The sequence below is a fragment of the Anolis carolinensis genome, chromosome 5, assembly GCF_035594765.1.
Source record: "Anolis carolinensis isolate JA03-04 chromosome 5, rAnoCar3.1.pri, whole genome shotgun sequence".
NCBI classification, from domain to species: Eukaryota; Metazoa; Chordata; class Lepidosauria; order Squamata; family Dactyloidae; genus Anolis; species Anolis carolinensis.
Window position 1 is genome coordinate 70984120 of NC_085845.1, and position 14073 is coordinate 70998192.

The 14073-nt window shown below is 36.6% G+C and overlaps 1 protein-coding gene across 5 annotated transcripts in view; it reads right to left on the reverse strand.

Annotated features, from left to right (window-relative positions):
- Positions 1-1640: 1640 nt before the first annotated feature.
- Positions 1641-14073, reverse strand: part of slc7a2 (solute carrier family 7 member 2) — a 73541-nt gene continuing 61108 nt past the window's right edge. For all 5 annotated transcript variants that reach the window (XM_008111744.2, XM_008111742.2, XM_003221623.4 and 2 more), the window contains 5 exons: positions 13207-13309; positions 10723-10925; positions 9993-10159; positions 8312-8420; positions 1641-6924 (listed from right to left, as the gene is read on the reverse strand). In XM_008111744.2, the coding sequence (XP_008109951.2) occupies positions 6731-6924; positions 8312-8420; positions 9993-10159; positions 10723-10925; positions 13207-13309 (776 nt within the window). In that variant the 3' untranslated portion in view covers positions 1641-6730. The remainder of the gene's footprint in view (positions 6925-8311; positions 8421-9992; positions 10160-10722; positions 10926-13206; positions 13310-14073) is intronic.

A 14073-nucleotide genomic window follows, 5' to 3' on the forward strand; every position in this document is an offset into this window, starting at 1 on the left:
CCTAATATTGTTTTAACTGTTTTTGTTTTATTGTTATTGTTGGCATTGAATTTTTGCCAGACTTGTAAGCCGCCTGAGTCCTTTTGGGTGAGAACGGCAGGGTAGAAATAACATAAATAAACAAATAGTTCATGAAAGCATTTCATTTGTATTTTTTAAAAAATATATAATTATGAGAGATACTGACACATACATAAATTGTAATAACGAAATGTATGGGGGACGTAACGTATCTCATTAAAACCTTTTATATATTTTTAAGTCTGTAATTTGTAAGATAATGTACATTTCCATGATTTTGTCAGTTCTGAGACACAATATGTGACAGATACCAATATTAATAAGGTTACTAATATTGACGCCTTTGTTGCATAAAAACACATGCAAATTGGGACCGAGTGTTTCATAAAGGTTTCTCATGCTTGCATGACAAAAGTACACCCACTAATGCAGCTTTCCAAACTGTATCGTGACACATTGGTGTGCCAACTGTAGTGTGTGCGCGTCATGTAATGAGAAACCTCTGAGTCTATGTGAAATAAGCAATAAATTATATATTAAAAAAATAAAAATGAAAAGTTTACATGAAAATATGTTGGGTCCCCTGCACATGTCATTATTATAATTTAGGTATATGTCTGTGTGTCTTATAAAGAGTTGGTTTGATCTCTGGTTTTCTAGGAAAGCTGAATTACTGTGTTGCAAAATGATGTCTGTCTCAAATTGTGTAGTTTTTTGTTGGAGGGAACCTTATTTACACCCTTTCCCTTTAAGAACCCCACCCCAAGCAAAGATTGCAGTCCTCCTCAGCAGCTCATTTGCTGACCTGAGATGGGGTGAGCTTCCGTCTGTCAGCTCTAACTTGTGGGGACATGAGAGAGGCTTCCCAGTAACATATCTAGGCATCCCCTGGGCAACATCTCTGTAGACAGCCAATTCTCTCAAACCAGAAGTGATCTGAAGTCGCTTCTGACATGCTGCATTATCATAGGATGCTTACGCCCAACACCTCTGGAGAAATTATACTGTTTAGCTGTTATTGCACCACCCGATATCCGCCGGGAAGTAGCAACCAGCAATGAAAGGACCAAGGCTGATGTCATCTGTTCAAATATCAGCCAGCATGCCAACAACTTCAGTCAAGAAATATCTTCCTAAAATCTACAGAGATATTCACAGGAACACCTCAGCAAGCGAGAGTTCAAAAGTGGCAGGTAAAAACTTGGAATCTCAATCAGTGATTCTGGATGAGAAACTCCCTCTTGGGCACACAGAAGACTGGGCGACTTGGAAGGTACTGAACAGACTGTGCTCTGGTACCACAAGATGCAGAGCCAATCTTAAGAAATAGGGCTATAAAGTGGAGTCCACGGCATGTGAGTGTGGAGAAGAGCAAACCACAGAGCAAACCACAGAGCACTTACTACAATGCAGACTGAGCCCTGCCACATGCACAATGGAGGACCTTCTTCCAGCGACACCAGAGGCACTTGAGTGGTCAGCTTCTGATCAAAGGAAATTTAGCATAATGCCAAGTTTTTAACTTTGAGGGGTTTTATACATTATAGCTGTATTCTCAATTTGCTTCTTACACGATAAATAAATACTCTTGAAGATAAAAATAAAAACTACACTGTGTGTAAACTTTTATACTTTATTTTAAAAAATATACAATAAATGCAAATGCGTTGTCACAAGCAACATTTTTCACAACGAACAGCACCAGTATACATTTATTCTTGAAGTCTACAGTAAGAATGAATTTTGTAAAAGTGAAAAATCCAAAGCACCAAATATTTTATTTTTTAAAAATACATTTATGTACATTAATTTTAAAAAATCAGATTTTTCTCTAGTAAAATTTTAAACATATTGAATAAATTTAAAAATGATTTACTCCCATTTATGTGCACAGCAAACATATACATGATAGCCATGATTACAATGAACATTTATATCTATATAATTTATTACCTATAATGGCACAGGCAAGGTAAGCACTTTTAATGAACATTTTAATAATATCAAAATTGTAAAAACATTTTTATATGCTGTGACCATTACGGTAGTTCCTTTATCCTAAGTTTCTGACAACAGTGCTGTAGAGCCAGTGTGGCATAATGGTTTGAGTGCTAAATTACTGTGCATATTTACATATAAGCCGACCCGAACATAAGCTGAGGCACCTAATTTTACCACAGAAAACTGGGAAAACTTATTGACTTGAGCATAAGACACGGGTGGGAAATGCAGCAGCTACTGGTAAATTTAAAAAATAAAAATAAAGATAGATACCAATAAAATTACATTAATTGAGGCATCAGTAGGTTAAATGTTTTTGAATATTTACATAAAAATATAATTTAAGATAAGACTGTCAAACTCTGATTACATATATACTCAAGTATAAGCCGACCCAATTATAAGCCGACCAGGACCCTCACTCGAGTATAAGCCAAGGGGGGCTTTAAACTCAGCTTATACTTGAGTATATGCGGTACAACTCTGACTAGAGTTTGAATCCTCATTTGGCCATGGAAGCCCACACACTGATCTTGAGCTAGTCAGGTGCTTTCAGTCCTAGAAAACCCCTGTGATGGGCTTGTCTTAGGGTCACCATGAGTCAGAAACAACTTGAAGGTATGCAACAACAACAAGAGTTCATAGCTCTGCTTAGTTCACAACAGAATTAGTTTGCCCAAGGCTCAGTTGCTGCAAGAGAAGACCTGTAAGGATATCTTATATAAAACTGCTAGGTATTGGCTGGCAAATCCACACACCACTGCCAACCTTGAACCAAAGCTTCGGTTTGTCTGACTGCATAGAGGCACTGGGTTGTTTTTCTAAAACATACAAAAACATATGAGCAAAAATTACATTGGAGGGATGCTGAGGACACTGCATCTGAAAAACAAATCAACAGTGTCATCATGAACTGAATATACATTCAGTTCTAAAACAGAAGTAACCATTCATCTAGATTGTAAAACTAGCTATACTTAGGTTGTGCATTACAGAATTGAAAAAAATGATAGTGGGAAGAAAGGGATAACGCAAGGAAGAAAACATTAATGTTTCTACTATTTGGGCATTATTGAGTAATGTGATGGTTAAACTCACAAGACTTTGTGTACTTGCAAACAAGTAAAATGGCATTTAATTTCATGTTAAAACAAAGTTGTTTGCTCACTCAGTTCTATAGTTTAGTTTATGGATCTGGGTAAGTCATTCTAACCCTTGCTGCTCTATAGGGTTGAAGTGAGGTTAAATAAGAGAAACTATTCTGGTAAGGTCTCTTGTCTTTCATGGGCTAATTAGAGTAAATGGCTTCTCATCCAGATTATTTCAAGTAATAAAAATAAGGTTTACTTTGTATATCACTTCTTTCAAGATAAAGGTATAAATATTTATTCCTTAATATCACCCAGATTTAGAAACGTTTTACATGTCAGAATTCCAAATTAGAAGATGTGAAATAACTTTAATATTCGGTCAGTGTGAGAATCAGTTTCTTCTACTTTTTCCCACATATATAGAGGGACCTCTATAACTGTGGATGGGAAAGCTACAGGCCTGGAGAGAACATACATTGCCTGGAGCCATTTTAAAACATTTCCTCAAGCCATAAGACTCCATGCACTAGTATCTTCAAACTGTAACAAGAGACTGCACAGAAGAAATAGGCAATTTACCATGCTGGCTAGGGCCAATAGGAATTACATTCAAACATCAAAATGTCAGTTTGGCCAGTCTGTTGTATAGTAATGTCTCTGAAAGAAGCTTCTGTATCATTTGAACAGAGTCTCATAATCCAAATCATGAGTATTTTGCTGTGGATGTATGGCTGTATCACTTATATAAATTGATAGGTTCTTTGGTTGAGTTTCCATTCTTTGCAGCAGTTTCAGGAGTAACCACACACTAACAAAGCTTTTTAAAAATTATTGGCTAAAATCTATAAAAATTGTGTCAATCTCTGAACTTGGCATATTTCACATTTTAATAAAGCTAATGCTTTAAGAAACTGTGGCAGTTATGTGTGCATATTTATGTACATTTCAAACAGAACAACTAATCAGAGAAATACATTACTGTTGCACTGTTTATTCATATTCTGCAATGGCAGCAACCAAACCACTTTCTCTCTTGGCATATTGCCCAATTAGAATTCTACATTTATCTCTATAAATGTTTCCTTAACTGCATGCATAAAAACTGATGAAAATATATCTGTCTCTTAGCCTATGTACATAAAAACCCTATGAAAATAGATCTTTGGAGTTGTGGTTCTTACTAAACCCAGCATTCTTGGACTGGCTTCAGAAATTAAGCGAGGTAAAACAGAGAAGAGCAGTGGAACAAACTTGTTTTCTGTTTCCACTATGATATTCGTATTCACATTTGAGTAAGTTGACAGGTAACTTGAAGGAACATAGATACTAACAGAATGCATCCTGTTAAAGCAGTGGTTCCCTACCTTTGGGCCTCCAGGTGTTTTGGACTTCAACTCCCAGAAATCCCAACCAGCTTATCAGATGTTAGGAATTGTGGGAGCTGAAGTTCAAAACACCTGGAGGCCCAAAGGTTGGGAACCACTGTGTTAAAGTATCTGACTACTATTATAGTAACAATTTAGGACAGATTAAACTTTAAAAATTTGAAGAAAAAAACAAGTAGAAACCCCGCTCTAAGAACACCAGTAATTGTTTTAGGGATTTCTGCCTTTTCTTCCCAAGACATTTTAAATATCCTGCCATTTTAACTTCATTTAAAATATGGTTTTCTAACCCATAGTAGTAATGAAAAACTTGAAAGAAGTTTCATCACACATGAACCAGAAATCATCAGGCATTTTACTTTTTTATTTCCACAGCATGGCAGAAGGATTTGGGGAGATGTAATCTGAGAGAGAAGATAGACTGACAGACAAGTAGAAACTTTTCTAAGCTCTATTTCACTCATTCCTACACTAGCTTATTTTCATTATTTTTTACCTAATAAAACAAGAAGGAGGAAGTGCATACAACTAGACTTTTGCTTCCTCTTCAGCTGGCTCATATAACATATATTGTCTCATAAAAGTGAGGTTATGTGAGAACTAGGTCCTGGACATGTATAGGGGTACTTCTTTACTGTAAGTGATGCACAACAAATACAACTTGCCCATATTACAAGTATCAATCTATTGACCATAAATGTAAGTGGAAATATGCAATCCGGCAGTGACTATCAGTACTAAGTAAGGTGCCAACATATATCACAAAATACATATGTACAACTTTACTTCAAAATGAGTCATTTTTTTTGGTTTTCCTCCCATCTTCAGCATAAAAAACATACATCTTAAAAATTAGGTAGAAAAATAATTAATAATAGTGCAGTTATGATGAAATGGATAGAAATATTTGGTAGTTCCTGCAAGGAAAAGGATATAGACCATGATGGGCTTTACCGGGAGGAATACAAGCTGTGGAAAATCTTGAGTTTGCACCCTTTCAGAAAAAATTGAAAACTTTTACTTCTATTTTTGGAAAAAAAAGTGTAATTTAGTGTTACACTTGAACCCAAAACAACTTGCTCAAACAAGCCAGCTTCCTAAGTCATGGTTTGAAGTTGGCTTTCTTTTTCACTCAACCATAGTTAAGATTCTGTTTCAAACAGAATGCTAAACCATTGTATCTATAATATTATAATAAATCCATTCTAGGCTGGTAATTTAATATTCCATAGACCTATGAATTTATTTGGATAGCCAGAGATCTAACAATTGTGTTTGCTGTCACCTGAGGATGCTGTTTGGTTGTTAAAGACCTCTAGCTGGTACTGACGACTCACACTAATAATGTAGGAACTTCACCAAACAATTCAACAGGTACATCTGCACATAAGAAAACCCCAATTCCACAGATACATGCCATTTGCCTTACTTAAATTTTCCTGTAATTCTGCAGCCATGATCTATATTTATTTTCACTTGGAAAAGCACTGAATAAAAACATAATTTAAAATATAGAAATATATCAATTTGTTAATATTTACAAACACTGTTTTGAACATAAGAATTTTCAGGAGGATAATTCATGCTTGACGTTACCTGCAGGTAAAAATGTAGCAATACTTAATGCATACCATTGTTTCATAAAGACATACTATACAGCATTGCTAGTACATGCCAAAATGTCTCCGTTTTATATTCCCCAGCCCTTCCTTCCCACCCAATCAGCTCTGTTTTTGAAAATTTGTAAGAATTAACATCTCCGTAAATGTAGAGAAGCAGAAGAACGTCTGCTTATGTGTGGCTATCTAAGACTACTACCGCATTAAAAGAACAAATGCAGGAACGCACACCCTTAGCGACAAAATATTTAATTTCCAGGTTTAGATACTTTGAAGAAATTAATTACAATGTGTTCTTTGACTTGATGTTGTAGGATGTAAATAAGGAAATCCTGAAGATTTTAAACAATGACAGGCAAGTAAGATGTGCCCACTGGAAAGCTTCTTCCCTTCTATTTTCTTGGTAGTTTTACTTCTGAAACGCAAATATGGAAGATCTCAGTTGGATGAGATATCTAGCAGCCAGTCTAGATGATCTTTTGTTTTCTAGCAGACGTTTTCATAAAGCAAAAGCAGATTACTGCTGACAAGTTTTTGGCCGTTCCACTCCATCCCACCGACAGCAACTATATCGTGTGACAATTCATTGCTTGACAGGCATATGCAACATGTATTAGCATTCACTTGTCCTTTCATCCGTAATAAACTGAGCACTTTCACTTGCATTTTCATTCTCATTTGCCTCTCTTCTATGGTCCTTTTCTAGCATTTCACTTTTTTCTGAGCAGCTATCTTCTTCTTCTTCTTCCTCTCGAGGACAGCTTTCCACACTATGCCGAACTCCATAGGAGAAGTAAATCAGAAAACCTTACAAAAGAAAACAAAAGCAAATGTTTTTTTTTCCTCCTAAACTTGTGATATATTCTGCAATATTTCTTTAGCTGTATTCATAATTACGAAAATAGACTCAACTTCATAATAGCTCAGTATCATGAGCATAGTTTTCTGCTTACCCATATTGAGCATTTAGCATAATGTTATTTCACAATTTTACATAGCTTTTTGCAATGAGCTTAATGTAATATACTGTACACTACATTCCATTCCATTCCATTCCATGGAAAGTTAGTCCAAAAGAAAGTGACTGGCCCAGGATCATCCAATGAAGTTCATGAAAATGTGAGGCTTTCAAGTCTTGTAGAACAAAAAGCAAATTGAATGATTTTTCAAGTTTCTAAGTTTCATCCAGATAACACTAGTTGGAATTCATGATTACAATTACAAACATGTAACCTAAAATTTGTATTCACAATATTTACCTATTTGAGAGTGAAGGGAATATATACGGGTTGTGAAAGCCCCCAGTTTGGATTTACTAGGTAGCAGCTACTGCAAACAATAAGAGGCTGCTCTCCTGTTGATTGGGATTTAGCTGACTAGTGTTTTCACTTCCTTTGCACAAGTGATCTTTGTTATGAAATGGAATTATTATAGGGATCCTACTTCTAACAGTCACACTGGGAATCACTGGTGGAGACTTCAGTCAACTGTACCCTGACCCCTGTCACTTGCAGCAACTACAGTTCTGTAAGTAAGGATTTGGGGGGCTGAGCTGGAAAAGTGATTTAGCTACATAACTAAATTATGTAGCTAAATAATCAATCTAGAACCAAGAACACTATGCTTGGACAATCGCAGTACTGAAGGATATTAAGTTCTCCCCTGTTAGTACAAAGTAAGGGAAATCTGAAGGGCCCTGAGTTTCTATTCTCAAGAATATGTGGATGGGGAAATGTTAACTTTAGGAAAACACCTCCTCTTGACTGAAAATGCTTCCAGCAATTCTACCTTCAAAGGACCACAAGAGGTGCCAGAGAACTGAAGCCTGCTAGTCATATATAGTTGGTCTACAACGAAGGGTCCAAGTCTAGGGCTAATTCAGGACCTCATCACACTAGAGCTTGGATCCACTTTAAGGTCCTGGGAGCCAGACAGGTCCTGGGCCTCACCAAACTACAAACCCCAGAATTCTGCAGGAGGCAGAAATAGGATTTAAGGTGGATCCATGCTATAGTGTGATGAGGCAGTCAGAAACTTCGTGGAAACCCTTTGTGTCAGACAACGGATGAACATGCAAGTGAGCCACATTCAGTACCTATCTATTTTAGAAATCTAAGATATAAGAAGTTGTCCTTAAATCTTTATTTGAAGGAAGCTCATAACAAGATTCTTCTGCTCTTCCAGGTATACCTACCAAGGGCCATCCAGATGCTAAAACGGATCCAAGTTTCCCCACTTAGCTGCATCATTAAGTAAATGTTCACTAAGATGCTCAAAGAGGGCAAGAGTGGCAAGAGTGGAACCTAAAGACAAATATTTTACACTTTCAGTGTTTTGCCAAAATATTCAGCACATAACTGTAAGACTGGAGTAACTACCTCATGTCTTTGATTCTAAAACATTAAATATATGGTACTGTAGCCAGAAGGGAAGTTGATACACAGAATACAAGTACTGGTTAATAACAGGACTGGACAACAGTGGAAATCTGGAAACAAACTATTTCACCCCACAGAAATGATCATGGGCTGCAGAAGCCTCTAAAATGTAAAACAAAAACTCCAGCAGGGGGCACTGAGGGATCCAGGCCTAAAAACTATACTTTGGTGGGTACTCTTCGGCCACCCTTTTTCTTTATCAAGGTTCCAGGCTGTGTCTCAGGCATCTCCAGGGAGAATGCCCTTAAGTCAGAGAACTTTTAGGCTAAGGGGACAATACTATTCTAGATTGACTATTGGGTTGATCCAGTACATATAACCATTGTAATATCTATTATTTCCGGATTATAACATTCCTAGACTATAATACACATTTTAATTCAAAAGCTGCTACCCTTAAGTTTGTTGTCATTTGCTAAATATGAAATCAGCAAGATTGCATAGAATATTACTTCTGAGTAAATGCACAAGATTATATTGGAGAGGAAAACTGTTAACTGGGATTGCTAAATGTGCACCTGTTCCAACCTATTCTACAATTAATATCGCGTTTCCCCAAAAATAAGAGTGTCTTATATTAATTTTTGCTCCCAAAGATGCTCTAGGTCTTATTTTCAGGGGATGTCTTATTTTTCCATGAAGAAGAATTCACATTTATTGTTGAACAAAAAATAAACATGTATTATATACTGTACAATAGTTGTCATCACAAACCAGCATAACCAGACAAACTGTGAATCCTATCAAGAATTTCTTGTTACTACCATTATTTCCATGTACAATACTCTATGGTAGGTACATTTACCGATCCTGCATGCTCTGGTGTTCTGTTTGTTGGGCATGCTTCGAAACAAAAACTTTGCTAGGTCTTACTTTCGGGGGAGGCCTTATATTTAGCAATTCAGCAAAACCTCTACTAGGTCTTATTTTCTGGAGATGTCTTATTTTAGGGGAAACAGGGTACATTTTTTTCAAATGTGTTGTTTGCCTGGTTGTTTACATTAAGAAGAATAAGTATTTCAACACCATATATACTAGCTGACCTATTGTGTTCTGAACTTTCGCAATATATTGCTTCATCAAATTCTTCGCCTATTAAGTGGACTTAAAAGGCTGGTTTATAAAATATCCTAGTAAATGAATAAACTATTGGCATTATTTTGTAGCATTTATACATTTATCTTCAATACTGAAACAGCAGTGGTGGCAGTACCATTTAGCTGAATTTTCCCCAAAGGGTTAGAACAGTGGTTCTCAACCTGTGGTTCACAGATGTTTTTGGCCTACAACTCCCAGAAATCCCAGCCAGTTTACCAGTTGTTAGGATTTCTGGGAGTTGAAGACCTAAAACATCTGGAGACCATAGGTTGAGAACCACTGTGTTAGAAGGATTGCTGAACATACTTCCCACTGGTAAGTTCTTTATTGTTTCCTCACCATGAATGCCACCTTCTGCTGACTCTGCGGTTGTCTCCAGATGATAAGGATGATGACAACAAACAGAACTGAAAGAGCTGCAAGGAGACAAATACTCCAGAGCTCTAGATTCGCAATAAAATGTATGCCATAAGTAGTCAGAATGCTTAAGCCACACACTAGAAGAGCTAGATGGAGGTGAATAAGGAAACAGGAAACAAATTATTTCAGTATTTCAAAATCTTAGATATTTGGAAAAAAACTTTAGCTATGAAGTCAGGATTTTCAACAATGAAAGGCATCCACTTTCTTCTGTGGTTATCATTCAAAACACAACTAAATTATTTGTATCATTCCAACATTACTCACAGCCAGAGCTTACAAGCCAGCTTGGGTTTTTTCCCCAGTGCTCTACAATGGACATTAAATAATAATAATAATAATAATTCTTACTCTCCTCTCTTCGTGGCTCAAGATGGGTTACAGCATAATTAAAACACATAAACATTGTAAAATTCTATAAATATACATATTTCTATAAAAGATACATATTAAAAATTATTTCTATAAAATACATATTAAAATACACATAACAGAGATAGACACAAGTTTTTCTCCCGAAAGAGATAATTTACAATGAATTCTCCATCGTCTTACATATGAATCTAATCTTTTGTTTTGTTAAAATTCACTTTGCTTATTAGATGGAATTTCAAAGATGCTCCACATACTTAAATAGGTTTTGACTTACCCAACAGACCTACAAGCAGGTTAACCATTGTAGCAGACTGCTCAGTTGGCAAACTTGATGGATTTATCAGTGTTTGTAAGCTAAGACCGTGCCCTGGTATCATGCTAATTTGAGATTCACTTGCACATTCTCTATCAGGTTCTGTGAGAGCTTCTTTTTCGGCTGAATATTTGGGTTGCTCATAATTTAAACTGGGTTGGTACCTGTGTGCACAAAAGAAAATGATTGTGTGGAAGCAGATTTGAGGCAAAGAAAATGTTTTTAAAGTACACTGAATAATACATCATACTGCAGACTGCTAGACTGCTTATGGGAGTGGGATATAGAGGAAGAACTACTCTACTCCTGAAGCAGCTACACTGGCTTCCAGTTTGTTTCCAGGCACAATATAAGGTGCTGGCTTTAGCCTACAAAGCCCTAAATGGTTTGGGCCCAGACTACTTGAGGGACCATATCTCCTCCTACCAACCTGCTAAAGCCATGAGATCATCAGGAGAGGTCCTTCTCTCAGTCCCACCATCATTGCTGGTGCGTTTGGTGGGAACGAGAGAGAGAGGGCCTTTTCGGTGGTGGCCCTGTGGCTCTGGAACTCATTTCCTAGAGAGGTACAATCGGCATCCTCCTTACTATCCTTTCGTTCACAAATTAAAACTTTTCTGTGGGGCAAGATCTTCCCAGATGAATGATAATAGGCACTGCCAGATAACCGCTGGTAAAATGTCACCACTGAATGGTTTGCTGGCCCTGGCAACTGCAATCTAACCTTGAAAATGAATGTCTTAGGAGCTTTATAATTTTTAGTTTTACGAATAACCTCAGTGGCTGCAGGTTAGGGAAACTTTTAAATGCTACCTGTTGTAAGCTTTAACTGTTTTATATGATGCATTTAAATTGGTTTATTTTTATATTTGTATATGATGTTTTAGTTGATTATGTATTCTGTGTGCCGATGTATATGTATTGGTGTTTAAACTTTGTACACTGCCTGCAGACCCACCCATGGGAGAAAAGCGGGATAGAAATGAAATAATAATAATAATAATATTTCAGAGGCTGTCGGGTGGTCAAAAGACCCTCCTGCATACTTTATGCAGCATCTCTTCACCATTTGTATAGTTACATTAATTCAATTCAAATCATACAAATCATTGCTATCTCCACAATACAGATGGCATCATTCATTTAAACATCTCCAGGACAACAGGAATGGTGGTCCACATTTCCTGAATGCTAAACATCTTATAGTGGGAAAGGGGAAGCAGTTGGAAGAGAATGTAAATCATCCATTCTGCTCTTACTCCCAGTAAGAGCAGTAGCACAGAAAGTTATTACACTTCTTCTGATATAACCATGAATCATTTCATGGCCTGTAGGCCAATAATTCCATATGCATGCAAACTGTATTTTTGTAATCACCACATTGTGAAGCCTCATTTGGATCTGAGTAGCCAAATTTTACACCCCAAACCAGGGCTGGGCACAGAATTCTGCATGCATCCCTATTTTGGCTCATCCCATTGTTCCAGAGGGCTGCAAAACATACCTTAAAGAGTCTCATTTTGACAGCCCACTTTCTGCTGCCATGTAATGGAAAGTATAGCTGTTCTAAGTTGAGGACCCTTTAAAACAGCTTTAAACTTAATCTGGTCTGATCTTTTTTAAACAGAAATTTTATTGTCACCTTGGAATTCCTAAGAGCCACACAGAATCCCACAAAAGGAGATAAGATTCCCACTCTGCCCTAAAGAATGCCAGGAGCCACTGGTCTAACAAGCAAAGGTTTTCCTATAGCATATAAATATACCAATTGTATATTTATGTGGAACACAAACTGGAGCAAGACTACTACTATATATGCTAGGTTTGCTGAAGGAGTTTTCTTGCAAGATGTATTCAGGGGAGGTTTGTCATTGCCTTCCTCTTAGATTGAGAGTGTCATTTGCTCAGTGGGTTTCCATGGCTAAGCAGGAAGTGAAAGTCCCCCAGAGTTTAACACTTAAACCTTTGTACCGGCCACTGAAACTGGAAGGAAATGATTTTACTGTTGAAGAACAACTGAAGGTTTAAGAGAAAAACCACCCAGATTCCAGTTGTTCCCAATGTCTTTGGCAAGGGAGGACTTCTACAACAGCCACCAAAAATGCCAAGAGTTGAATTCTTTCCCACATATAAAACAGTAGAAAGAAATCAACAGTAGACAGCAAAAGCTTACCAGACATTGCTGATAGAAGGAATAGTATAGTATATTTCACTACAATTACATTGCATATCTTCTTACTATTCCTGGGGTATTTGCTATGATTTTTACTGTTTTTAAACTGCTTTGTATTGATTTTTGTAAATACCCTATGTATTGGCAAGCATTTTGTTTAAGCATCTTTGCGAGACAGAAAAACAAAAATAATTAGGAAATGACTAGAGAAGACTGTCTTTAAAACGATGTATCAATAATAAAATAACAATGCATTCATAACAGGAACTCACCTAAGAATAAGAACACAAGCAGCTACCAGTGAGTATGCAAGAAGTGTTCCGATAGACATCATGTCTACTAAGGCTTTTAGATCAAAGAGAAAAGCCATTAGAGCTAGAAGAAAAAGAAGACAAAATTGTATTAAAATGTTATATGTATTCGGCAAACTATGGATGTTTGCTTCCCAAGAACATCTAATAACTTTCCCTTAGAAACCTAAGATGCTTTTGCATAATTCAAGAAAAATCTGCATTTTATAAATTATAAAAAGAATGAGAACGTTGTTATGCCAATGTCAGCATTTCCGTATTACAGCAGTATTCTGTAACATTTTTGTTACAGTTTATTCAGAGGAACGTTACTGAGTTAATTCCCCTTTGTAATGTTATTACTGTTTATATAGGTTTTTAAAAAAACAATTGCTTTTAATATGGAGAGTGAGGGAGCATTTTTCATGGCAAACATTATACATTAAATACATGCATAAATGTAATGGGCAAAATGCACTGTGGATAAATCCCCTTGAAACAGTGGGCATTGAGAAAGCATTGTTTTGTCTCAAATCTCATTTGTTGTGAAAGGAAGTTTTATTGGTGCACTGTGCCCATTTCAAACCTTGATCCTTTCCTTTTCCTGCAAGAAGCTCATGCAAAGAATTAAAGATATTCAGCATTCAAACATTTATAAAAGATATTCTCTGTTTAAACAGTGTTAAAACGGAACAAGCATATGTCAAGGGGTATGTGGCATAAAGAATATAGGCTACAGATACTTTTTAAAAACATGGGAAATTATATTTGGCGGTCTTTGGGGCAACTCCAAAGACTATTAGGGAGATTGGAAAAGAAGGAAGGTTTGTTGCACTAGCATTGCCGCAC